General features: G+C 49.7%; 1 protein-coding gene across 3 annotated transcripts; it reads left to right on the top strand.

Annotated features, from left to right (window-relative positions):
- Positions 1-5,011: 5,011 nt before the first annotated feature.
- CERS2 (ceramide synthase 2) lies at positions 5,012-26,046 on the top strand. Of its 3 annotated transcripts, none has more exons than XM_087943325.1 (11): positions 5,012-5,263; positions 17,162-17,335; positions 19,395-19,512; positions 19,718-19,836; positions 20,022-20,079; positions 20,221-20,271; positions 21,182-21,274; positions 21,556-21,684; positions 22,447-22,553; positions 23,134-23,287; positions 24,104-26,046. In XM_087943325.1, exons 2-11 carry the CDS (start codon positions 17,163-17,165, stop codon positions 24,263-24,265), a joined length of 1,164 nt encoding a protein of 387 aa, XP_087799451.1. In that variant the 5' UTR covers positions 5,012-5,263; position 17,162; the 3' UTR covers positions 24,266-26,046. The 3 variants fall into 3 exon arrangements, with proteins under 3 accessions (XP_087799451.1, XP_087799452.1, XP_087799453.1); XM_087943326.1 differs by lacking the exon at positions 5,012-5,263 and adding an exon at positions 12,615-12,849; XM_087943327.1 differs by lacking the exon at positions 5,012-5,263 and adding an exon at positions 16,127-16,286.
- Positions 26,047-26,109: the final 63 nt, after the last annotated feature.

Genomic DNA, 26,109 nt, shown 5'->3' with positions numbered 1-26,109 from the left:
AATGCTCCCAGGGCAGCAGCCGAGGGGTTCTGAATTTGAGGAAGGGGAGTGGGGAGAGGGGTGTTCAAGAGGAACTGGAAAGGAGGGAAAAGAAATCCCGGTTTTAGGCAGAAACACACCGGCTGAATTTCTCGAAAGGAGAAGCTGGACAAGGATTTCGAGAAACGCACCTGGAGCTCCTCCGAGTCTCAGGGTTGCTTGAAATCGCCCCCCCCACCCCAAGAAGCCTCTTCTGACCCCCGGCCTGACCTCCCACCCCCCACACACACACTTCCCCTCCTCCCCAAGAGCAAAAGAGCCCGCCTGGCTCCAAAGCCCCCCTCCCCAAAAGGGATCGCTGTAGCCGGGCGCTCCGCGGAAGGAGCCGCGCGCAAAAGTGGCTTCTTCTTCTTCTTCTTCTTCTTCTTCTTCTTCTTCTTCTTCTTCTTCTTCTTCTTCTTCTTCTTCTTCTTCTTCTTCTTCTTCTTCTTCTTCTTCTTCTTCTTCTTCTTCTCCTTCTCCTTCTCCTTCTCCTCCTTCTTCTCCTCCTCCTTCTTCCTCCTCCTCCTCCTCCTCAGCGGGTCCCGCGCGGTCCCCAAAGGCGGAGGAGCAGGGGGTGGGTGGGGGGTGGCAGCGGCTCTGGCTCTCCCCAGGGCGGCTGGGCAGCCAACCAGCGCCGAGAGCCTCGGAAAAACCAGTCTGGCCTGTCGCTTCTCCAGCCGGGCTGCCGCGTGTCGCCAGTTCGGCGGGTTCTTCGCCCGGCTGGAGCGCACCTGCCGCCGTGGGCAGTCCGGGAAAACCCGGGCAGCCCCGCGGGGGGGACGCCGCCGCCCGGGAGGGGAGAAGCCCCACCGGACCTCAGAGACACTCGAGTCAGGCTGGGGGGTCGCCAGAGGCGCTCTTCTTCTTCTTCTTCTTCTTCTTCTTCTTCTTCTTCTTCTTCTTCTTCTTCTTCTTCTTCTTCTTCTTCTTCTTCTTCTTCTTCTTCTTCTTCTTCTTCTTCTCCCAAAGACCCGGCTAGGAGACCCCCTGAAATCACCTCTTGGGACGCGCTTCTTCTTCTCTTCCGAGCCTCTTTGGCTGGACTGGAACTCAGCGCCTTTGGGCATTTTCACTCCCCTGGAAAGACTTTTCAAGCCCGGGGGAGTGTGGGACCCGCTGGGGCGAAGGGAAGAGAAGGGAAGAGGGGCATCCGGCGAAGGAAGGGGCCCCTTGGAGACCTGACTTCGTTCCAAGCCTTTCTGGAAGATCGCCTGTCCGGCAACGGAGGACGCCCGCCAGACAACCGCCTTTCCCACGTGCTCAGCCTCCCGAGCGCCGTCCGAATGCGAGGCAGCCAGAGAACTCGCGGGGACCAGCCGGGGGTGAAGTTTCCCGATTCTTCGGGGGGCTCTTCGCGTGCAAAATCGAAGCTCAGCCCCGCAGCTTCGGAGAGTCTCGCTGCGCAGGATGAGTGGGTTTCCCTGCGCAAAAGGCTGCCCGGGAGACAGAAATTCCCTTTTTGTGTGTGACGGAGACTTCCCGGGATGAAAGGTGGCTTTCTTGATTGGGTAGAAACTCCTGCTTGGTTTTCCTTCCTTGGGAGGGTTGGGGAGAAATCGTCTGCGTTGGGGGGGGGGGGTCAAATCTTCCTTCGCAGCCAGTTTCTGAACAATTGAAACCCACTTTTGCCGCGGACAGTCAAAAGGAGGGGAAAAAAGAGCGAGGAAGCTGTGCTGTGACGACGTTTCCACTAAGGGGCGCTGTGGACTTCCCTTCTGAGGGCGCGGGGTCCGGCTGAGCCACCAGAGGGCAGCACCTCCCTGCCCTTCATCCAGGTAGCCGGTCTGTCTCCACTTGGAGGGCTCTTCCTAGATGGGAAAGCCAAGAATCAATGCAGGTTTTTTTTCTTTTAGGAAGTGTTTTGAAAGAGACCAAAGCTGGAGGGAGGAAGGCTTAATTCAGGGACTCCTTCAGCAGAGCCTCCTGTCCAGGAGCAGTCTTCCTTGGGGATGACTAACCAAGCAAGAACAGCCCCTGCCCGTGGGCCCAGTTGGGCAGGAATACCCCGCTTGCTCCCCTTTCTTGTCAACTCCTCCAGGAAAATCAAGGAAATCCGAAAGCTCACTTGGAGGAAAATCTTGGCCGGCCTCTGACGTGGCCCGGTGGCATTTCCACCTGGAATCCCTGCCCTCCACCAGCAAAAACGGGGTGGCAATTGGGGTATGAAAAGAGAAGGCGGCTGCACCCTGCAAATCTCAGCGTGTTCAGCCTTTTATTTATGTGCTGCAGATCCCTCTGGATAGAAAATTATGCCCAGAGGACTTCCGTAAGGAAGCAAAACAGCTGCTTTCTTTTTTTCCATTCAACCATTAAATTTTCCTCTTCCTCCCCTGGATTCTCAACCTGCTTTCTCTGTTGTTGCTACAAGAATTGTTCAGATTCTTCCTTTAGGGAATTCCTGGGGAAATTTACCCCGGAAGGATGAGTAAGGATTGGTCCCTTAGAAAAGTGCAGGGCGTGGCGTTTAATGGGTCAGCCTCTACCTATCTTTTATTGCCAACATGAGTGGAGTGTTTCCAAACACAACCACAGTAGTAATCAGGCTTTAATTAATGCAAGAAATCTGGAGACAGAATGACACTTGGCTGGGATTGGGATTAAACCTGTTTGTAATCTAGGTTAGTTTTGCGGGATCTAAAATCTGACAGTTTAACAAATTGTGAAATTATGGCCAGATTCCAGCCTTTATCTGTCTTTCCCAGCACCTTGATAATTATTGTGCTTTATTTTATGAAGATGCTGCTCTTCCAGACCGACTTATAAAAGAACCAGTCTTTTTAAATGTCCAAAGCACACTCCCATGAAAAAGAATGTCAAAAAATACAAGTGGGTTTATTTTATTTATAAAGTGCAGGGGCGGGGGGAGGTATTTACCTGCAAATAATTTTTTTATTATTATTAGTCTTTTAAAACTGTTTTCAAGATAATATAATTAGCCTCCAAGAAATTTCAGGCTTCCAAGTGTGGAAAAGGTTCAGGTTTGAAATAGGATGAATGAGCAGGAACCGGAAGGAAAATGTTCCTTATAATTGTATTTGAGGTCTTGGGGTCTGCAGCACTGAGCTGGTTCTTCCAACAAGAGAGTTTGAAAAACAGGGGAAAAGCAGTTTGCCTTTTTTTTTTTCAGTTTTTCCAGTGGAAAAATACACCCACCGCATCCCAAAGCTCATAAAACCAATAGTAAACCCTTTGTAAATAGAAAAGAAAGCTTGTAGTATGGATCCTACCAGGGAAAAAACCAACATATATTGTAAACTTTGGCTGCTAGGCCCCTTCCTCAGCCCAAACGGTTGGCACGGATGGGGCCCTTCGGCAAAAGGAAAGTGGGAGGAGCGCGGGTGGAGGGGGCAGGAGCAGGCTTCCTTTGCGAGGCGGGGCAGGAGCAGTGGAAGCCCCAGGTGAGCGCCCCTCGGCCCCTTTGGGGAGGGGGCTCCGTCCGCTCTCCCTCGGCCGCCTTCCGGAGGCGCAGGAAGCGGAGGGCGGAGGTTGCTTCGCTCCCGGCCAAGCAGCGGGATGGCTGGGGGGCTGGCTGGGTCTGGGGGGGCGGGAGGACTCTGGGAGGGGTCCCCACGCAAATGCGCCATAGACCCTTCGCCTGGAAGCCCTCCTTCCCTCCCTCCTCTTTCCTTCCTCCTCTTCTCCCTTCCCTCCTTCCCCTCCCTCCTCTTTCCTTCCTCTTCTCCCTTCCCTCCCTCCTCTTTCCTTCCTCCTCTTCTCCCTTCCTCCTTCCCTCCCTCCTCTTTCCTTCCTCCTCTTCTCCCTTCCCTCCTTCCCTCCCTCCTCTTTCCTTCCTCTCTTCTCCTTCCCTCCCTCCTCTTTCCTTCCTCCTCTTCTCCCTTCCCTCCTTCCCTCCCTCCTCTTTCCTTCCTCCTCTTCTCCCTTCCCTCCTTCCCTCCCTCCTCTTTCCTTCCTCCTCTTCTCCCTTCCCTCCTTCCCTCCCTCCTCCTCTTTCCTTCCTCTTCTCCCTTCCCTCCCTCCTCTTTCCTTCCTCCTCTTCTCCCTTCCCTCCCTTCCCTCCCTCCTCTTTCCTTCCTCCTCTTCTCCCTTCCCTCCTTCCCTCCCTCCTCTTTCCCTCCCTCCTCTCTCCCTTCCCTCCTTCCCTCCCTCCTCTTTCCTTCCTCTTCTCCCTTCCCTCCTCTTTCCTTCCTCCTCTTCTCCCTTCCCTCCTTCCCTCCCTCCTCTTTCCTTCCTCCTCTTCTCCCTTCCCTCCTCTTTCCTTCCTCCTCTTCTCCCTTCCCTCCTCTTTCCCTCCTCCTTCTCCCTTCCCTCCTTCCCTCCCTCCTCTTTCCTTCCTCCTCTTCTCCCTTCCCTCCTTCCCTCCCTCCTCTTTCCTTCCTCCTCTTCTCCCTTCCCTCCTCTTTCCTTCCTCCTCTTCTCCCTTCCCTCCTCTTTCCCTCCTCTTCTCCCTTCTCCTTCCTCCTTCCTCCCTCCTCTTTCCTTCCTCCTCTTCTCCCTTCCCTCCCTTCCTCTTTCCTCCTCTTCTCCTTCCTCTTCTCCTTCCCTTCCCTCCTCTTTCCTTCCTCCTCTTCTCCTTCCCTCCTCTTTCCTTCCTCCTCTTCTCCCTTCCCTCCTCTTTCCTTCCTTCTCTTCTCCCTTCCCTCCTTCCCTCCCTCCTCTTTCCTTCCTCCTCTTCTCCCTTCCCTCCTCTTTCCTTCCTCCTCTTCTCCCTTCCCTCCTCTTTCCTTCCTCCTCTTCTCCCTTCCCTCCTCTTTCCCTCCTCCGCTTCTCCCTTCCGTCCTTCCCTCCCTCCTCTTTCCTTCCTCCTCTTCTCCTTCCCTCCTTCCCTCCCTCCTCTTTCCTTCCTCCTCTTCTCCCTTCCCTCCTCTTTCCTTCCTCCTCTTCTCCCTTCCCTCCTCTTTCCTTCCTTCTCTTCTCCCTTCCCTCCTTCCCTCCCTCCTCTTTCCTTCCTCCTCTTCTCCCTTCCCTCCTCTTTCCTTCCTCCTCTTCTCCCTTCCCTCCTCTTTCCCTCCTCGGCTTCTCCCTTCCCTCCTTTTTCCCTTCCCTCCTTCGCTTTTCGGGACCTGCGGGGCACAAGCCTGGCTTGACCCCCTTTGCCGGCTCGGCGGCGGCGCGAGGGAGGGCGACCCCCAGGCGGGGGCGGGGCCTGTGGCCGCCTCCCCCACCGCGGTGACTAATGTTCAGATGGGGGGGCGACTGGCGCTGCTCCGCCCCCTTCGCCTCCTCCTCCTTCGCCTCCTTCGCCTTCCGCTTCCGAACCTGGCCCGGATCCGCCGCGACCGAGGTAAAGGCCGCCTGCGGGTGGGGGGGGGGCGCCGGGCAGCAGCCCCCCTCCCCGCGGGCGAATCCGGGCTTTGTGGGGCACGGGGGGAATCTTCCTGCCCCCGCCTCCCTCTGCCTGAGCCCCCCTTTCCTGCCCCCCTTCCAAGCGGGCCAGGGTCAAAGGGGTTTTGCGCGGGGGGGCGGCCAGGCACTTTCCCTTTCAGGGCGCGGCGGAGGGGGCAGGGAGGGGGCAGCGCGGGGGCGGCGGCGCCTCCCCCCGGGCCTGCCTGGAATCCGGGGGGTCGCTTCGGGATCTGGGGGGTCTGGCAGGGCGGGGGGGCGTCGCTGGGCCGAAATGAAGGTGGCCGGCAGTTCGGGGCAGCCTCCCCCCTCGGGCCCGGCTCGGCTCGGCTCGGCGGTCGGGAAACGGGCTGGGATCGAGGCTGTGGCCAGGCGGAGGCTTTGGGGGGGCAGATTAATTCCGGGGGGCAGCAGAAGTTTTGCAGCGGCTGCTTTAGTCCTGCAACGCGTGAAAACTCTCCCAAGGGGGAATGAATCCTTCTCTCTCTCTCTCCTTCTGTCCCCCTCTCTCTTTCCTTTCTCTCTCTCTCTCTCTCTCTCTTTTCTCCTTCCTTCCTTCCTTCCTCGTCTCTTTCTCTCCCATTTGTTGATCGTCTCAGCCTCCAGCCTCCCCCCGTCCGTTGCCCCTTGAAATCCTCCTGCCCAACATGGCTGGTTGCTCTCGGGGGAGAGAAAATGGAGCCTCCCCCAGTTTGGAAAATCCCCTTTCCGCATTCCCTTCCCTGTGTGATCCTCCCCCAACACAGACAGGCTCTCTCTCCGATCCAGGAAGTGGCCGGCTTCCCCTGAAGGCTGCAGGCACCCAACTTGCTTTCTTTTGCAAAAGGCCTTTTTGCTTTGGGGGCAAGAAAAATCCCCAAATCTTCCTTCTGCGGGTCATTCTCCGGCTGTCCCTCCCTTCTTTCCCAGTGGGGCCAGTTGGAAACCTTTCCCTCCGCCTCCCTTAAGGGTGGGAAAACAAACAGCCCAAGAAGAGTTCGGGAAAGGAGAGGCCCTTCAACCACGGAAGGAGGAGGGCAGGCGGGGCTCCCGAATCTTCCACAAGGGTCTTTCTGACTTACTGGCAGATGAAGAGTTGGAAGGGACCTTGGAGGTCATCTAGTCCAACCCACACCCACAAGCAGGAGACCCTACACCACACTTCTGACGGATGGATTTCCTCTCCCCCCCCCACTCCCCCTCTTCAAACCAGCCCTTGCGGAAATAAACTCACTCGGCCTGCAATCTGGACTTGAGGGAGTTGTGTAAAAACTTGGCCAAAACACAACAAAAGTCCCGGGAAACTAATCAGTTGTGGTGAAGTTTTGTGGAGGTTGGAAAAAGAGGGAAGGGCCTTTCAGGAGGGAACACCTCTTGCTTGAGATAGTAATTTTCCAAGGTGGGGAGGGGAGAGGGAAACACACACACACACGCACACACACACACACACACACACACACACACACACACACACGATGTGACATCCTCTAAACTTGCAGCCAGAACAAGCCAAGTGCTTTGGCCTCCTTTTCACTGACAACGCACCACCACGTGGTGCCATCTAACCATTGAGGCGTGAAGCCATGAGGAACACTCACTCAACTTCTTTGCAGTGCTTTGGCCTGGATTTTCCCCGGGGTCAAATTCCCCAAACTAGGCCGGCTGGAGAATTCTGGGAGTTGAACTCCACAAGTCTTAAAGTTGCCGAGTTTGGGAGACCTCTGTTGTAGGGTAATAATCTCTTGGTGGGAATCAAGCCAATTCCAGCAGAGGGTCCATAAAATAGGATTGTTGCTTTGCTCCTTGAGCAATTCGTTTTCCAAGCTAGGCTGCTTCTGAAGGTGGAGGCTCTGTTGAGTCACAGTTGTTCTCTTTAGCAAAATGGCCCAGGGCGAAGGCTGCCTCTCAGGCGGCAAAAACGAATTGCTAAAAACTTTTCTTGGTGATCATAACACAATGTACCCTCCAGCCTCCCCCACCCCGCTTTTTAAAACATCTTTTCCCAGGGACCTTTCTGTATTTTATCACCCAAATTCTTAGCCATCCCTTCTTTCTCCGGGCTTCCCTCTTTCAAATACCCACAAAAGTTTATACGTTTTGGCAGTTCCTTCCCATTGCACAACTGCAGTTCAGATCCTCTCTGTCTTCATCGCTTTTCTCTGTTTTTCTTTTTTCTTTTTTTTTGGATAACTGTAAATCGACAGCTGTCTTCCTGCTATTAATTGCTCTCTCCGTTCGATTTTAAATTCATCCTGATGGTTTTCCAATAATTTCCTGATGCATCAACCAATCCATCTTTCGCCCGCTGTTTCCCTTCCACGGTGTGCTTCCCGAGCCATGAGCCATGAAAGTACATCTGGGCCTCAGCTTATATCTCTATTCCAGGCTCTCAATTTGGCACGCCTAATTAAAATGATTTAAAAAAAAAAAAAGTCCACCTTAATTTTAATTTCATCGGACCATAAATATCCATGCCACCGAAGCAGACCTTCTAGTGGTTATTGTTTTTTTGCGGGCGGCGATCCTAAGAATCGAACCTCTGGACTGTAACTTTGAATTGACTTTTTCTTCATTAGCTTATTTTGTGTGTGTGTGTGATTAAAACCGACACCGTGTTTAAATGGGCCATTTAATGGGTTTGAGAACTTGGTACCCTCCAAAATACTGGAGCCAGCAAATATGTACCCAGGCCTTTATCTCAGGCCCTTTAGTGTCCTGTCCCCAAATACCTAAAAATAGTTGGAACAGGGTAGAGCTGTATCGCGATGCCCTGGTTGCAAAAGTTCAGAGGCAGCTCCTTGCATGTTGTTGCTTAACCCTTATAACTTTGTAGACTATCAGGGCTTAACTTTGTAGAACTGTATCAGTTCCTGCGGATACATTTCTGCAGAGGAATTAGACCTAGAATAACTTTGTTGTCACTTTCAATGTACGCGCATGCGTTAAAATGAAACGTCGTAGCGTACAGCTCTCAAGTTATGGTCACTGGCATCTCTATAACTGCCTGGTTTGGCATCCGACTTCAACGGATAGTTAGGACTGTGGAAAAACCAATTGCAACCAGCCTGCCTTCTGTTGAGGACCTGCGTACTGAAGGAACCGGAAAGCAGGCCGTGAAAATATCCACAGACCCCTCACATCCTGGCCATTTCAGCTTCTTCCCTCAAGTCAAGACGACGCTATAGGGCACTGCACATCAAAGCAACCAGACCCAAAGGCAGTTTCACCCCCCCCCCATGCCATCCCTCTGCTAAACTAATCCCCACAACACAGTCTGTGCCCTAAATCTAGGATGTCACCTAGTGAATATGTATTACTGTTATCCATCTAACCTTTCCTGTCGCCTATTTCCTTAGCGTCTTATGGCTAAAACTTTGTTCTTTGTATCTCAGGATTTACGGGGTTGGCCTTTCTTTAGTATCCTGTGGCTATCATTGGGTTTGTACCTTATAATTTGTTATTTTCATGTTTTTATGATAATGAGCGTGGTGTAATCCCTTGTTGATTGTGCGTACACTGAGAGCTTATGCACCGGAGACAAATTCCTTGTGTGTCCAATCCCAGTTGGCCAAGAAAGAATTATATTAAGAATGAGACGGGACAATATCATTTGACCGGGGAATGGTATCAGGTCCATTGAGCAGGGGGCTGGACTAGAAGACCTCCAAGGTCCCTTCCAGCCCCGGGGTTCTATGTTGAGAAGGTTTCTTCTCCCTGAGCAGAGGGAGGTTTGTGTGTGGAAGCGACAACTGGATACTTGTAAGGTGATCTGCAGGTCTTGTGAATTCTCGGTGTTTTGCAAACAGCCGATCCTCTGTGGGAAAGTGGCTTTTTATGAAACGAGGAGGAGGATGCTACACACCGAGTGTGATCCTCTTTGTGTTCCTGGTGATTTACAACAGCCTGCCCCAACCAGGTGTCTGCTGAAGGGCTAGGTTACAATTCCCATGTTTCTCTTATTTCTCCTGGGTTTGGAACAGGCCAAGCCACCCTGCCATGCTGCGGCCTTCACACAGCTCGCAAACCTGGCCCATCGATCCCTCGGGGGAGGCCCATGTGGGACTGAGTAAATCTTGTGTCCATGGGGAAACCCACGAAGGTGATCAACAGGTTGAACCTGTTGTCTGAATCGGTGTGGTGCCCGGGTCTTACTCATGACGATTGGGGGTTTAAAGGAGAGGAGATGTTTTCGGAGAGCTCAGTCCCAAAACCCAAGTGGTAAACTGAAAATCCTGGAAGGGACGTCAAATATCAGAGATGCCTGGTCTCTCTTTGTGTTGTACCTTGTACGTTGTGATTCTGGACTCTTGACAAATGTATCTTTTATTTTATGTACACTGAGAGCATTTGCACCAAAGACAAGTTTCTTGTGTGTCCAATCACCCTTGGCCAATAAAGAATTCTATTCTACTCCTACTCTACTCTACTCTACTCTACTCTACTCTACTCTACTCTACTCTCTACTCTCTACTCTCTATTCTCTATTCTCTATTCTATTCTATTCTATTCTATTCTATTCTATTCTATAGACTGTAACTTTGTTGCTTGTATCCTTACGATTTATATGGACTGTTTCCTAGTATGATTTGATTGTTTATTGTACTCTTATGACTATTATTAAGTTTTGTATCTGATGATTCTTGACTCTTGACGAATGTATCTTTTCTTTTATGAACACTGAAGAGCATTTGCACCAAAGACAAATTCCTTGTGTGTCCAATCACACTTGCCCAATAAAGAATTCTATTCTACTCCTACTCTACTCTACTCCTTACTCTCTACTCCTCTACTCACTCTACCTACTCTACTCTACCCTACCTTACTCCCTCCCTCCATCCTCCATTCTATTTCTTATTCTATTCTTTATTCTTTCCTTTTCTATTCTATTCTTGGACATAAGCGTCTTCAGACCTTGGGGCTGGCCTTCCTCTCTAACTGGCTCTCCTCCTCTTCCAAATCTTCCCTTTTCATGGGGCAGGGAGTTCCGTAGGTCAGAGCTGAGATTCCCTGTTCTCAGGGAGGGGGCTCCGTTCTGAATCCCCCGGCCTTCCGGCTCGCTGGATGGGGTTGAGCTTAGACCGAAGGGAAACAAAACAAATTTTTCGTACCAGGGACCCGCCACAATCCTCTTCCCCTCCTTCCTTCCTTCACTGGAATAAGCGCCTATTTCGGAGGTCTCCACACTTGGCAACTTTCAAATATTCTGGGAGTTGAAGTCCACAAATCTTTCAGTTGCTAAGTTTGGGGACCCCTGGCCTATTTGTTGCTGCTGCTCCGCCCATCTGTCCGTTGTGCCTCTGGGTCAGTCTGTGTCCTGGGCAAGAGGGTCTGTCCCACCCACCCCCCAATTAGAGGATCGACTGGAGGCGTCTGTTAAAAATATGAACTGCCTTTCTCCTCCTATTTCTACTCCTCAATGCAATTTCGGGCTCTGGTGTTCCCCGATCTTGCATTTTGCTAATTGCCTAAAAATGTAAGAATTTGGGGGGGGGGCAGAGACCCCCTTCCGGTTGCCTTCAGTGGGGTTTTGCAAAGAGCCAGGGCCTGTCCGGCGGCTTCACACGTCTCTGATCTCTCCTCTGCCTCTTTCTGGGTCTCAGCAGGTTGGCAGGATCCAGGGAATGATGTCTTTAGCCGGTGGAACTCCTGTCCGGCCTATCTCGCTGCCCATCTGGGAGCTGTGCAACATGGGCATGCAAATGTTGAGCAGGGGTGGCTGGAAACCCATAAAGGGTGTGGCTAGAAGTGGCCACATCAAAGCCACATCCATTTGAGGGCGCAGGGGCCTTCTTTCAGAGCGGAGAGAAGCGTTTGGCTGATGAGGCACCTGGAATGGCTCCTATTTAAGAGTCTTCTTGTTGTTTTGAAAGCGTCCCAGGGCAGGACGAGAATTAATGGGTGGGAGGACATCACGAAAGAGAGGATCTCTCTCTGGATCTCTACCTGGAACGAAGGAGATAGGATTTGACCGAGGACAATTAATCCGTTGTTTCCTCTGGAATTGTGGTTGCTTCATCGCTGGAGGGAGTCCTGGACTTACAACATTTTTGTTCAGCCCCGAAAAAGGTTCGCAATGACCTGTTCTCATCCTCACGACCCTTGAGACGTCCTACACGTGCCTTGAGCCAGCGGGTTGGACTAGAAGCCCTCTGAGGTTCCCCTTCCAGCCCTGGGATTTTTACTGTACGTTTCTGTGTTGTCCAAGTTGGGACGCAGGATTTCAGACTCCGGTTTTTCTCCTGTTGTGGTTGTTGGGCTGGATAAGGCAGCGCTAGACGTGGGAAGAGGAATTTGGCCATCTGAAGTGACACCTGTCCCCTCCCTCCTCCTCTCCCCCCCAGCACCTGGGAAGATTGCAAGATTCTTCAAGGGAAAAACTCTGGTGTTTTCCTAGCCCCCCCTTTTTTTCTTTTTTTTTCTTTCCTTGGTTGTGGAAGTTTGTGGCTGGGCTTTGAATCAATTGTAGTGCTGGCGCTTGCAATCAAAAAATAACTCTTTCTTTCTTCTCTTCCTTTCCTTTCCTTTCCTTTCCTTCTTTCCTTTCTTCCTTTTCTTTCTTTCTTTCTTCCTTTCCTTTTCCTTCCTTCTTTCCTTTCTCCTTTCTTTCTTTCTTTCTTTCTTTCTTTCCTTCCTTCCTCCCTCCCTCCCTCCCTCCCTCCCTCCTTCCTTCCTTCCTTCCTTCCTTTCTTTCTCCTCCCACCTGCCTCTACCTTCCTTCCTCCTCCTTTCTTCTAAATCTGAATTTTTGCCTACCTATCTACCTACCTTTCTCTCCCAGGATCTGGGATAGGCAGATGTGTGAATTATTACACTTATTCACCTCACCTAAGTACTCTTATACTTAACTTCAGGTGGCATACTTAATCCTCCTCCTCTTCCTCCTCCTTTCCCCACCCAAAAAAAAAAAAAAAACCACCTTGTGAGGTAGGTTGAGCCCAGAAACCGTGACCGTCCCAAAGTCACCCAGCTGGCTTTGGGTGCCTAAGGCAGAATTAGAACTCGCTGCTTCTCTGGGTTTTCTAGCCTTCACTACCAGACCAAAGGGTCTCCTTGATCATCTGCACAGAAAAGGAAATCTGGACCCAGGAAAAGGGCTGACCTCGTCACCCAAGCACCTGGCAGGGTTTTGGGGGGAGGGGGGGGGCATCAACCCTTGAGCCGAGGTGCCAAGGAGCCCAGCCTTCCTTCCCTGGCCAAGCTGCCTTTGAACCTCGCCCAACTTGGGAAACGTTGCGAGCCGATGGGCCAACCAGGCGCTCCCAGCAGCGGTTGCTCAAGGCACAGAGCGAGTGGGAAGCCTCCCACCTCCTCGCGGCTTGCAGGGAGAGCGCTATGGTGTCGGGGCGGCTGTTTGTTGTGGTGCTCATAGCAGGGGCTGGGCTCCAGGGGCACCGCCTGGCTTTGGAAGCAAAAGGCGTGCACCCCGACGCCTATAGTTGCCCGGTGCTGGGGCAGCCGGCATAACAGTTGGCATTGAGGTGCATCGTGGCCGCCCTGCGTGTTGAGCTCCCCGGCCGGATTCAGCCGTGGAGCAGAATTCAGATCCAGGTGAGGAGGAGAAGAGAGAGAGAGAGAGAAAGGGGGGAGGGGGTGCTTTTATTTCCTCCCCAGTTTGCATTGAGCCCCATTTAACCAGGCCAGGCTGCGGGGAGGGGCCCCCAGCTTGGAGCTGTGCCCTCAACTTCCTCCCCCCAAGACAGAAATTGTGGTTTTCTTCCACCGGGGTTGCCTCGCTGCGGAATCTCTTTGCACAGAGACCTCCTGTTTGCACAATAACCGTGTCGGAACTCAGATACCTGGTTTGCTGAAGGGAACCAGAAAAACTTGGCCTGCAATTGCCAAGGATTAGGAACGGTTTGGGTTTGGAAATCTGGTGGAAAAGTGGGTCCGTTTCCTCTAAGAGGCACCGTGCTGAACTCTCCTTTGAACTAAGGGGAAACTTTTAAAAATATATATATATATTCATGCAAAAGCTTTGTTTGGGAAACAGGTTCTTTCATCGTCTTGCTTTTTCTGGTTGTAAAGGATGGTTTCTGTAGTCTTAATACACCTGAAAAGGGGTTTTTTCTTCCTCTTCTGAGAGGCTGGAGTGGATCGGCCACAATTGTGGTGCGACGACGTGGGATCTGTTCCACGTTTGTTTTTTCTGTTCCTTCCTCCTTGAGCTGCTTAAAAGCCCTGGAAGGACACTTGTGTTTTGGGTTGGGATCCTTAAGTGGGGCAACCCCCCCCCTCACCTGCCCCAATGTTTGGGAAGAAGAAGAGGCGGGTGGATTTTTTTCTTTAACCTTCCTCAAGAAATCTTTTCCGAGCCTGCCGCGCAATTTTCTTAAAAAGTTCCTTTTCCTTTCGGCCCCGGCATAGTTGAAAACAGGGATTGTTGTGTTGTAAGTTTGTTTCCAGCCCACAGTGCTTAACAAACAGGCATTGTTTGGCCCCCTGATGCCTGAAAGATCTTGCAAAGGAGAGAAACTCTCCGTGAATTTTTATGTCTGTTTGCTTCCCTTCCTCTCCTTTTATTTGCAAACTCGTTTGTGTTATGGTGACGGTTTCCAGCGCCCGGTTCTCAAGGCCAAGATGGTTTTTATATGGGTGTCCAAGAAGCACCTGGCAGGTTTTTCCAGTAGCAGGAAGTCCCAAAGGCAAGGAGCCAGGCTTGGTTGGCTGGTGAGGCTTCAGAGATCAAGAATGTAAAGAAACATATCTTCACGTTGGCACGATGGTTCATTTTCGGACTGTGACCGCTGGTGATCATGAGTTGGCCGAAGGAAATCTGGCAGATTGGGGTTCAAGGTGCCAAGTGAGAGTTGCCAAAATTAAAGACTTGGTTGAATTCGAATCGTAGTAGCCAATTTATTTATTTTTTATGAAAAATTAAAACAGAACGACCATGAACATGTTGGTTTCCCCCCCGCCCACCGCCCAACATCTTTGTTGCCTGAGGTTCCACCTGCCTGTCCTTATCTGTCCTAAGGACTAGGAGCTTGTCCCTCATGCCAAAACGCTCAGGTTTGAACGGGCCTTGCTTTAAACCGCAGTTTGCTTGTCCAATTTTTCTTAATGGAACATTTCTGTAAGCTGTGAGTCACTCTGGTGTTGGCCAGCACAAAATGGAAAAAAAAACACAACATACCGTAGAAAGAAAGAAATATTGTGGAGCCCTTGGTCTCCTCTGAGCAGGGTTGCTCACAGAGACAGTATCCATTTCAGTGCTGAATAAATATTCTCCAACAGGTCCATGGATTTCAGGCCTTGATTTCAGGCCTTGGAGACACCGATGGGGGGAGTAAGGACGATAATATATAGCTTGCCTCTTATCAAAATCCAGAGGGGGGAAGAGGCCAGGAGCAGTTCTGGAATTCCATCTCCAGAATTGGCACTGCAGCTTGTAAATTGGACACCCGCCTTCCTGGGTCGCAGGTGGTCTAGTGGCGAGGCAGCCCACAAACACACAACTGCTTTGAGAGCACAATTTCAGCCTGGTTGCCAGAAAGGAGAGAAGTGGGTGGGTAAGGTTGAAAACGAAACTTAAACCACAATTCACGCTTAAGAATACCAGTTCCTTTCAGCTGTTTGTGTTGATTGTGTGTGTGTGTGTGTGTGTGTGAGAGAGAGAGAGAGAGAGAGAGAGAGAGACCGAATGCCCCACTCCCAATGGCTGTGGCAAGTGGCATCTGAACAATTGCCAATGAATTGAAGGATTGTGTTGTGGGCACAATCACACATTGTACGGGTTGTGTTATTCATGCAGGCCACGCCACTACGGGTGAACTGAGGTTGAGATGCTGTTTGATGGGCCCCAATCCTGCAATTTAGGTTTAGGTCCTCATCCATCAATTTTGCTTTTCCTTCTTTCCATCCTCCAGAGCTCCAAACGGGTGGATAATTCTTCTTTTTTTTTTTTCTTCCCCTCCTGTCTTTCAAGTGACTTCTTCCTTTGAGAGGAAGGAATGGGTCGGACTTTGCATCAAAAGTGCCCCAAATACCGGCTCGAACATACCTTTTAATGCCTTTTTCCATTTTTTTTTTTTGCACCTCTTCGGCTTGATTTTAAAAGCTCGCCAATGCAGCCGCTTCGCCGGGATAGGCTGTGGGTTATTTATTTATTTAATTAATCTGATTTTTCTGCCCCCCCAATAATCAAAATGAGATCAGGCAGAATTCTAGATAGGAAAAAACACTTTTGAATCAGGGCCCCTAAATTGTGGGATTTTCCTCTGCACTCAGGAGTGATTCATGGATGGTTTCCCCCACATCAACCAAATTTCATTTTCAGTTTTCCCGTTGCAGACGTGATGTGCCTGTCTAACAACCGTGTCTTTTCCTGTGTATTCCCTCCCCTCCTTCTTTTAGCTTTTTTCCTGCCTCTTGCACAGTTTTAACGGCTCCAAACTGGAGCTCTCTCTCTCTCTCTCTCTCTCTCCCTGTCACTCCTAAAAAAATTGGGGTGAAAATGAATTTTAAAAAATATTTATTTATTTTTTTAAAAAAGGCTTTCTCCCCATTCAGCAGCCAGTCAGGGCAAAAGTCAGAGGGCGACTTTGGGGGATAGGAGCTGGGTTCGATTTGCTGGCTCTCTTCGTGAGAAAGGTTTTTAAATCATTTATTTGCATGTCCGGTCGCAACGTGCAAAATTTGCAACATGCAAAACTTTTATAGGGAAGGTGGAAGAGGGTGTACGGCCCTCTGCTCTGGGGAGAAGGAGAGGAGGAGGAGGAGGAGGAGGAGGAGGAGCCAGTCTTTGCTCCTCTCTGTATCCATGCCTCTCCCGCCCGCCCCTGCCCCACCTGGAGCAAAGTCCAGCTCCCCAACCTTTGCCTGTGACGTGGAAGGAAGTACGGTTGGGCAATCTGGCCTGTGTGAAGCTGCAGGACTGAAATCCGTTTCCCTCTCGAGCCACTGGGATGGTTTCTGCATCTCCGGGTGGCCTCCTTTCCAGGATAAAGTAGGCTCGGAGAGCCTCCTGCCAAGGAAGCATGGCCGAGGTAAAGGAGGAAGGTGGATTTGAGTCACCCTTGGCTCACTCCACTGTCTTAATCCGGGCACCCATCCTGTCGGTTATGTTTGCGGTCTTTGAATGGGGGCGGTTTAAAGGACCGGATGGGAAGGAGGTAAAATTAACAGGGTGCTTTGGGAAGAACTGAAAAGGGGAAATTGTCGAAGAATGAGGAGGTTGGAGGAGGGTTTCTCTCTTGGTTCGCTTTGCATTGGAAGAACAGGAGAGGGAAACCTAACAGAAACCTTTTTTTCTGGCATTTTGGAGAAGTGTGTTCCATTGGTTAACATGCGAGGAGATGCAACGTGTAGCTGGTTTTATTCATCAATACAAGGATGAAACTTAGTATCCAGACCAGGTGGAAGGGAGGCCTGGCATCCCACTCCTTTTAGAGGGGAATCTGAATTTTAAGGAAAGGTAAAATGATCGGATGGGGAAAAGAATCGACTGGACTTGGAGGGAGGGAGAGCAGGAAGGCGGCTGTCAGTTGACCAGGCTGTAATTCTGAAGTGGGTGGGGTTTTTTTGGGGGATATCTTGAGGGTCTCCCATCTGGGGTTTGGCTGTGGGGATTGAAAACTCTTTCTTTCTTTCTTTCTTTCTTTCTTTCTTTCTTTCTTTCTTTCTTTCTTTCTTTCTTTCTTTCTTTCTTTCTTTCTTTCTTTCTTTCTTTCTTCCTTCCTTCCTTCCTTCCTTCCTTCCTTCCTTCCTTCCTTCCTTCTTTCTTTCTTTCTTTCTTTCTTTTTTCTTTTTCTTTTTTTCTTTCTTTTTTTCTTTCCTTCCTTCCTTCCCCTCCCTCTCTCTCTCTCTCTCCTTTCTCTTCCTCCCTTCCTCCCCTTTTTCACGCCTTCTCTCCCTTCTGCAGGATGTTTCAGACCTTGTACAACTACTTCTGGTGGGATCGGCTTTGGTTGCCAGCCAACCTGACCTGGGATGACCTCCAGGGCCACGATGACCAAGTCTACAGCAAAGCTTCTCACCTCTACTATACGGTTCCTCTGGGCTTCCTCTTCCTCATCATTAGGCACGTTTTTGAAATGTGAGTATACCTGGAGCAGAGAGGAGAAAAATGGCGGCTTCCTTTTCCTTCCTTCCTTCCTTCCTTCCTTCCTTCCTTCCTTCCTTCCTTCCTAACAACAAAGGCAGGTAAGGTAAGGCAAGAATTGGAAAAAAAAGAAAGAAAGAAAGAAAGAAAGAAAGAAAGAAAGAAAGAAAGAAAGAGAGAGAAAGAGAGAGAGAAAGAGAGAGAGAGAGAGAGAGAGAAAGAGAGAGTGTGAGGAAAGAAAGGCAGAAAGAAAAAGAAATAGGGAGGGAGGGAGAAAGGAAGGAAGAGAGAGAGGAAAGAAGGAATAAATGAATGAATTCTGGGAAATCCAGACATGCTGGCTAGGGAATTCTGGGAGTTGAAGTCCAGGCATTTTAAAATGGCTAAAGTTGAGAAACACGGACTTATTTTAACCCAGGGCCTGGGAAGGATTGCAACCTTACAGACAAAGGAGGAAAGAAATTTCTCAGGGACTCTTTTCAAAGTCCTTAGAAAAAGCCACTTTTCCTTCCCTACCCTCCTCACACCGCTAGGCCGTTTCTCCTGAATTTTTGTTTAATCTTGCTTTTCTACAGCTCTGATCTGTCAGGTCGAATCCCGTCTTCCGGCAGGGAACATTGTCAGTTTGCAGAAGGACCAATCAACTTTTTTTTTTTTAAACGAACATAACATTCCAGGAAGGGATTGGCTAATTTGAATAAATAAAAATCTGATTCTTCACATACCTCCAGATCTCTCTCTCTCTCCCTCCCTCCCTCCCCACTTTCTTCCACCTTACAGATTTGTTGTTGTGAGGAAAATAGGAGAAGGGAGCAAAACTTTTGTTTGGGGCTTAAAATAAATATTGAATAAAGATTAAATCGACCGGAGAATTAAAGAGCCAAGGAGAAAATCAACCAGTGGAGAGTTTGGATGGAATTTTAAGAACCCCATTTTTTGTTATTATTATTTATTTCAGGGAGGGGAAAGCCAAGCCCTTTTCTGAGGTGGGGGAGGCAAACACAATCACATTCCTGGGCACAAACAGGCAGCTCTTTGCAAAGAGTCTTGTTGGCAAGAAATAATCCGGAGCATTTAGACTTGAAAAGCTGGAGCTGGAGGAGCAGGGCCTGACTCTGCCCCCCTGCCACCCACCCACCCCGAAGGTTGAGGCACCAGCCAGGCTGGGGAGGCCTGGGACAGTTGCCCTCCCGGGACTGCCAAGGCCCAAGAGCTCGGAGGGGCCGGAGAGAAGCGAGGAAGGCTGGCATGGGGGCGGCTTTGTGCCCTGCCTGGTTGGGGGATACAGGAATTTGGGCTATGCCAGCCGGGATGAGGAAGGGAGGGGCATGGCAAGGTTCCAGGTGCAAAGGCTCTGGGAGGGGGCGGCCTTGGTTTCCCGGAATCTTCCTCTGAGGACGAGAAAGAAGCTTTCGGGGAAAGCAGTCAGTGGGAGGAGGCAAGCAAGGCTGGGCTTCCTTCCTTCCTCCTTTCCTTCCTTCCTTCCTTCCTTCCTTCCTTCCTTCCTTCCTTCCTTCCTTCCTTCCTTCCTTCCTTCCTTCCTTCCTCTCCTGCCCCCTACAAATTTTCAATGTGATTAAAACTGAATTTTCCTTCCTTCCTCCCTCCCTCCCTCCCTCCCTCCCTCCTCCTTCCTTCCTTCCTTCCTTGTATCTTTGGACTTCCTTCTTTCCTTCCTTCCTTCCTTCTTTCCTTCCTTGTATCTTTGGACTTCCTTTGTTTGTTTGTTTGTTCGTTCGTTCCTTCCTTCCTTCCTTCCTTCCTTGTATCTTTGGACTTCCTTCCTTCTTTCTTTCCTTCCTTCCTTTTTTCTTTCTTTGTATCTTTGGACATCCTTTGTTCCTCCATTCCCTTCTCCTCCCTCCCTCCCTTCTTTCCTTCTATCTTTGGACTTCCTTCATTCCTCCCTTCCCTTCTGCTTCTTTCCTTCCTTCCTTCCCTCCCTCCTTCCTTCTCTCCTCCCTCTCTCCCTCTCCTTTTCCCCCTCCCTCTCTCCCTCTTTCTTTCCTTCCTTCCTTCCATTTTTTTCACTCCTTTTTCTTTTCTCCTTCAGCTACATCGCCACGCCACTGGCCAGGCTTTTGAACGTCAAAGAGAAAAGCCGATTAAAAGCCAGCCCCAATCCAGTGCTAGAGAAATTTTATTCCACTTCCTGCAAACATCCCAAACAGGTAACGTGGCCAAGGTGCCCTCGGCAGGGAAACGCTCCTGAATTCGAATCTGCCGGCTGCAGAAACGGAGCTGAAATGGGGGTGGGAGGGGGAGGAGAAAAACAGCAGCAGCTTCCGGGGTGTGTGTGTGTGTGTGTGAAGGGGAAGTGGCCAAAATTGTCCTCGGCCTGCACAGCCCCCCGCACAATCTTCTTCCTCCCCGCAGGCGGCCATTGAGGCGCTGTCCAAAAAAAGCGGCTGCACCCCACGGCAGGTGGAGCGCTGGTTCCGGCGGAGACGAAACCAGGATAGGCCCAGTTTGCTCAAGAAATTCCGGGAGGCCAGGTAGACCCTTCGCCCCGGATGGGACCCCCTAGAGGCCAGGCAGACAGGCACTCTGCACATGGCCTGGGGCAGTCTTGATGCGCTTGGTGCAATGATTTCTTTTTAAAAAATCTGCTCAGAGAAAAAAAACAAAACCATCACCACAAAACCCACAACCCCACTTTGTGTGCTTCCTTTTTTTCCAGTTGGAGATTCACGTTTTACCTTGTTGCTTTCATTGCTGGCATGACGGTGATAGTTGATGTGAGTAGAGAGCCTTCCTTGTCGGAAAGACTTAAAACTTCTTTTTTTTAATGTGTTGCTCTCGGCAATTTCCTGGCCTTTTCTTTCTAATGGGCTTGTCTAGCTCTCTCTCTTTTGTGTGTCTTTGTGTGTCTGTTGCAGAAACCGTGGTTTTACAACCTCCAAGAAGTGTGGGAAGGCTACCCCATGCAGGTGAGGACAGTTTTCGGCGAGAATTTCTTCCAAACACCTTGCATGGATTCTTAAAAACAAATGCACAAACCCCAATCGGTGAAATCGGCGTTGCAAAAAAGTGAAAGGCCACTTTAAGACTTGTGGACTTCAACTCCCAGAGTTCCTCAGCCAGCTTTGCTGGCTGAGGAACTCTGGGAGTTGAAGTCCACAAGTCTTAAAGTGGCCAAGGTTGGACACCCCTGGGCTAAAGTCTTCTCCTGATATTTGGTGCCTTGTCAAATCTAGAGAATTTGGCCAAAAGGGACTTTCCTGCAGAATGTTATCGTGCACATATTATTCTGGGCTATTTTTTTATTTTATTTTTTTGCCCATCCTGTTTTCTTGAACTTATAAGGAAGAAGAAAACGGATGTATTTCTGGCAGATGCAAGAAATATAAATATGAATAATAAATAAAAATATAAATGTAGGTGGTTCTTGACTTGCAACAGTTTATTTAGTGACCGTCCAAAGTTACAATGGCACTGGAAAAAAGGGGACTTAGGACCATTTTTTCGCACTTATGACCGTTGTGGCATGTGATCAAGATTCAGATGCTTGGCCACTGACTCGTATTTATGACGGTTGCATCATCCTGGGGGGGGGGAGTCATGTGATTCCCCTTTTGCGACCTTCTTGACAAGCAAAGTCCCCAGGGAAGCCAGATACTTCCCTTAACAACTTAGTAACTCAGGCAAGAAAAGCTCTTAAAATGGGGCAAAACTCACTCAACTAACGTTACACTTAGCAACATAAAATTCTGGACTCAGTGGTGGACATAGGCCGAGAACTTCCGGCATGCATGCAGTTCCCAGCTTGATTGGGGGGCGTGGCTTGTAAATACAGTTTCTGGTTGGGCTCGCTGTTTTAATCTGGCTTTTCTCCTGCAGCCCTTGCTTCCTTCCCAGTACTGGTATTACATCATTGAGTTGTCCTTTTACTGGTCGCTCTTGTTCCGCATCGCCTCGGACGTGAAACGGAAGGTGAGCTGGCTGGGGGGTGGGGGAACCTTGGGGGTGGGGGGAAACAGGGCAGGTTGGGATCCTGGGTTCGGGCTGTGCCCGGCTGATGCCTCCTGAGCAGAAGAAACACTTTCCTAGAGAGGCTTCTGGCTGGGGAAGGAAGAGGGGGCCCGGCGTCCTCTGGAGAAGAAACACTTTCCTCTCTCCCTCCCCCAAGTTCTTCTCTCCAGCCCTCCAGCCAGGTTTTGGGGGGGGGCGTCTCCCCTTCCACCTCCATCTCTCCCTTTCCTTTTTTGGGACAGGATTTCAAGGAGCAAGTGATCCATCATGTCGCCACCATCATCTTGCTGTGTTTCTCCTGGTTCACCAATTATATCCGGGCAGGGACCCTCATCATAGCTCTGCACGATGCCTCCGACTACCTGCTGGAGGTGAGAAGCTAAGCCAGGCTATCTGGGGTCACCCATCTTGGCTCCCTGTGGCATCAAATCACCTCCTTTTCCTCCTCCTCTCCTTCCTTCCTCTTCAAATCTTCCTTCCTTCTCTCTCATCTTTTTCTTTCTCCTTCCCTCCTTTTCCCCTCTCTCTTCTTCCCATCTGCCTCCCTCCCTGAATTCCTCCCCTTGCTTCCTCTTCAAATCTTCCTTCCTTCCCTCATCTTTTTCTTCCTCCCTCCTTTCCTTTCCTGCTTCCTCTTCCATCTCCTTCCTCCCTCCCTTTGTTTTCAAATCTCCTTCATTCCTTCTCTTATCTTTTTCTTCCTCCCTTCTTCCCTTTTTCCCATCCCCTTCCTCCCTCTAGCAATTCCTTCCTTCCTTCCTTCCTTCCTTCCTTCCTTCCTTCCTTCCTTCCTTCCTTCCTTCCTTCCTTCTTTCCTTCCTTCCTTTCCTCCTTTCCTTTCCTTCCTTCCTTCCTGCCCGCTTCTACTCCCTTTCTTTTCAAATCTCCTTCATTCCTTCTCTATCTTTTCTTCCTCCCCCTTCTTTCCTTTTCTCCCATCCCTTCCTCCCTCTGCAATTCCTTCCTTCCTTCCTTCCTTCCTTCCTTCCTTCCTTCCTTCCTTCCTTCCTTCCTTCCTTCCATCTCTCTGTTGAAAATAGGCATAGAATTTCATCTGCAGCTAACTCTCGTTTGCATGAAAGAAATTAAAAGCAGCGATGTGTCAATATTCCCCTTCTTCTTATGCTTTGCAGTCTGCCAAGATGTTCAACTATGCTGGCTGGAAGAACACCTGTAACAATATTTTCATCGTATTTGCAGTCGTCTTCATTATCACTCGCTTAATCATTCTTCCTTTCTGGTGAGATTTTCACGGGATTCTTGGAAACAACACAAAAAAATGGCACTGATAAAAAATAAATAAAGGAAATTTCGCAGAGAAGGCCTGGCAGTGAAAACGAGATACAGAAAACTGAATCTTTTCCCAGATTTTTATTTCTGGCAAAATATTATCCATTTCGGAATTGAGTTTCTCTGTAAATGTGTTCCTTGATTTTATCCTGTTTGGAAATATTTCATCTGTTAAGATAGACTAATAAATAGCATGTCCTTTTTTCTGTTAATTCAAGTCTTGTTAAAAATTAGAGAGGAGAAAAACTAAGCAACGCACGGTTGGGCAGTACAGTTTACAAATTACATTAATACACAAACAAGCAAACCCCAGTTTGGGCCTTCAGCCACATATGAACCTCATCCTACTTTAAAATTTTTAATTCTCCCTTTGCGAGTGGGCTGGCCGTTTATCAATCCTTGCCTTTGTGGAAGTTGGGAGAGATTTCCTCCTTACAACTCTTTGCAGAGAGAGAGAGAGGGAAGATGCTTTAAAATATTAACATTGTAATATTTTGAAATATTAATCCTTTCTTTGGTTCCTCCCTTAGGATTCTGCACTGCACCATGATCTATCCTTTAGAAATGTATCCTCCTTTTTTCGGGTATTACTTTTTCAATAGCATGATGGTGGTCCTTCAATGCCTCCACGTATTTTGGGCCTACTTGATCATCCGCATGGCTCAGAAATTCATAACTGGAAAGGTAAGAAGGAAGCTTCTTAAATTTACTTTACACCGTGCAAAGCTTGGAGGCGGAAGAAGGGAAGTTTGCACGGAGGGATTTATTTTGGTGTTTAAAAAAAGGAACCACAAATGTCTTAAGCGCCGCTGGAGCCTCACTCTCGAATTAACATCTGCTTTTGCTGACATGAGGACTAGAAATTTGATTCGTGTCCTCGGCAAAGCAATCGATTTGGTCATATTGTATATTTCATTCTTAGAATGAGGTTGGTTGGCAAGCTTAAAAAAATGACTGTCTCAGGTTTCTCTTCTTTTATAAAAGAGCATTGAACTCTTATTTATTTAAAATAAAAAACCAGCAGGCCGCCTCAGCTTTTGAGGAGAGCCTCATCCTCTACGGTGGCCCCAGATCAGAAAACACCTTTGGTGGCTATCAAACGTTATTAAAGGCCTCGCGAGAGGCAGGAATTGGAGGCAGGAATATGTCATTTCTCAAGGAATAAGTGCTGGTCTTTTTCACCCATTCCCAACGTCCATTTTAAAACAGCACAAAACTCCCCAAATCCACCATTGCATAAAACTCCTTCCCCCAAAATAAGCACCGGATCAACGGCCCAGCAGAAAAACAGCGGCAGAAAACCAGTCAGCCGTCATTACAAAAAGTTCGGGCAAACCGTTTTGGCAGAAGGACGGGTGTCCTTTTAAGTCCTGGGCTGGTATAAATCGGGCAGTTTCCCAGGTGCTTAGAACGCCGTGTGGATGAGAGAACCAGGGGGACGCCCCCCCCCCCCAAAAAGGCCACGCCAATGGCTCCCTCTCCGTCTTTTCCCCCCTGCAGATCCTGGAGGACGAGCGAAGCGATCGGGATGAAACGGATTGCTCCGAGAAGGAGGAAGAAGAAAAGGCTGCAGCGGGCACCGTGCCCCTTGCTGGAACTAAGAACGGCCCCCTCACCAACGGGCACCCCGTCTTGAACAATAACCACCGGAAAGTAGAATAATTCCCCACTGGCTCTGTTCCTCACCCCTCCAGTGCCCGCCTCTCTCTCTCTCTCTCTCTCTCTCTCTCTCTCACTTTTCTGGCCCCAGCTCATCCCGAGTCCGTTGCGTGATGCGTCACTTAAGACTGGAGGCTGTTTCGTTTTGTGGCCAAGCCCAAAATCAGAAGAAAGACGGTTTACCGGCACGAGGTTTCTCTGCCTACAATTATCCAGAATGGTTCGCCCCGGTTTCCTCCCGCCCCTCCCCATCACTTTTGGGGAGGGGTGCCGCACTCCTAGTAATCTGGCTCGGAAGGCGTCGTTCCCCCACGAGACCACCCCCTCCTCCCGTTTGCTCCCCCCAACCTTCACCAAACTGCCTTAAAAGTCGGGAAGCCAGGATGAACATCCGTCCTTCCCTCTCTATTTCCATTTTTTCCTCCCTACTTTCTGAACCCCCTAATGCAAGCTGACCCCTAAAGAAAGCCAGGAAGGGGGCGGGTGGTGGTGGAAAGGTCTCCCACTCTCCCCCCGTCACGGCGATGCCTGCAGCCGCTAGATTTGCACCCGTCAAGATGTGCCCGAAGTGGAAAGTTCGTCTTAAGTTGCCAGCCCTCATGGAGGTTTCCTCCCTGTGCCAAAAGGGCGGTCAGAAAAAAACGGGAATTTCTTTGCCTCTCCTGGAGCGAAGCGACGTCGGCGGAGAATCTCGGCTTGTGCCTGTCACGGTTTTTCACGAGGAGCCTGGATGTGTTTTGGGAGGGATGGGTGAAAAAAACAACGGACTTTTGGCTCTTTTTTGTTTTCCTGCCTTATTCACCTTTGTTCTTTGGGGGGCGGGTGGGTATTTTTCTGCCCCTTGGATGCTGCGACATTCGGGGAGGTGAGTTGGGCGTTTCGGGCCGAGGAAGGAATTCACGTTTTGCTGTGTGAGCATTTGGGGTGAGAAGGGAAGACAAACCCTGCCTTAATTTCCCTTCTTTGCCAACATCGATCGCTTTATACTGTACAAGCCATGTTATATCCCCCCTCTTTGGGGTGAGAATATCTAGCTTTGTTAGCTGCACCAAACCTAAAACGGTTCAGGTGAGGGAGTCCCTGTCCCCAAGATCACTCTTGCACATGGTTTTTGTAGTTGCCAAGAGCAGCAGTGCTGGAGAAGCCCCCCTGCCTTAAATGGGGGGGAAGGGTTGGGTTGGGGAGGGGTCTGAAGAGCTGGATAGAAAGGTGGAGAGCAGGTACACCTGTGTGCCCCTCCCTCTTGGGGGGGGGGATTTTTCTGGAGGGTGTTTTTTGACTAAATTCAATAGGTCGACAGCTTTGGGTGTTAAAAGCCAGTTAGGGTTTGATTTCAATTTCTTTCTGCAAAATGTTATTTTTTTTTCTTCTCCCTGCGCCCTCAAGGGTCACTTCGCTGGCTCTCCTCCTCCTCCTCCTCCCTTTCCTTCTTCCCATCCTGACTTTTCAAAGGTACCACGAACTCCGGAGATCTTAATTCATGTTTAATTTATTAGCTAGGCTTTTCAATTCTACCCCAATGTGGGGGGAAGGGAGACTCAAAAAGGAAATTATGGGATGGGTCTCAAAATGGAGGGAGGGGGTTTGCGCTCAGCCGATCAGCTGAAATGGCAGTATTTTTTGAGGGGGGTGTTTGGGGTGGGCTTTAATTTGGGGTGGGGGAGGGATACAAAAAGGACCATTCTCTTTATCTTCAGACCAAAATACGTGTTTTTTTTTGTAAAAAGAAAAAGTTTAATTCTATTAAAACTTCAATTAAACTAATAAAACTTCTTTAAAAAAAATAATTCACCTCGCCGCTGATATCGTTATTCCTGCAGGACGTTGAAAAAAAATGAGGGGGGTAT

Source organism: Notechis scutatus, chromosome 14 (genome assembly GCF_049901735.1).
Source record: "Notechis scutatus isolate UNSWTSFEM ecotype Mainland chromosome 14, rNotScu1.2, whole genome shotgun sequence".
Taxonomy (NCBI): Eukaryota; Metazoa; Chordata; class Lepidosauria; order Squamata; family Elapidae; genus Notechis; species Notechis scutatus.
Note: the sequence above shows the minus strand (reverse complement) of the source record. Positions and strands in the feature narration are given on the sequence as shown.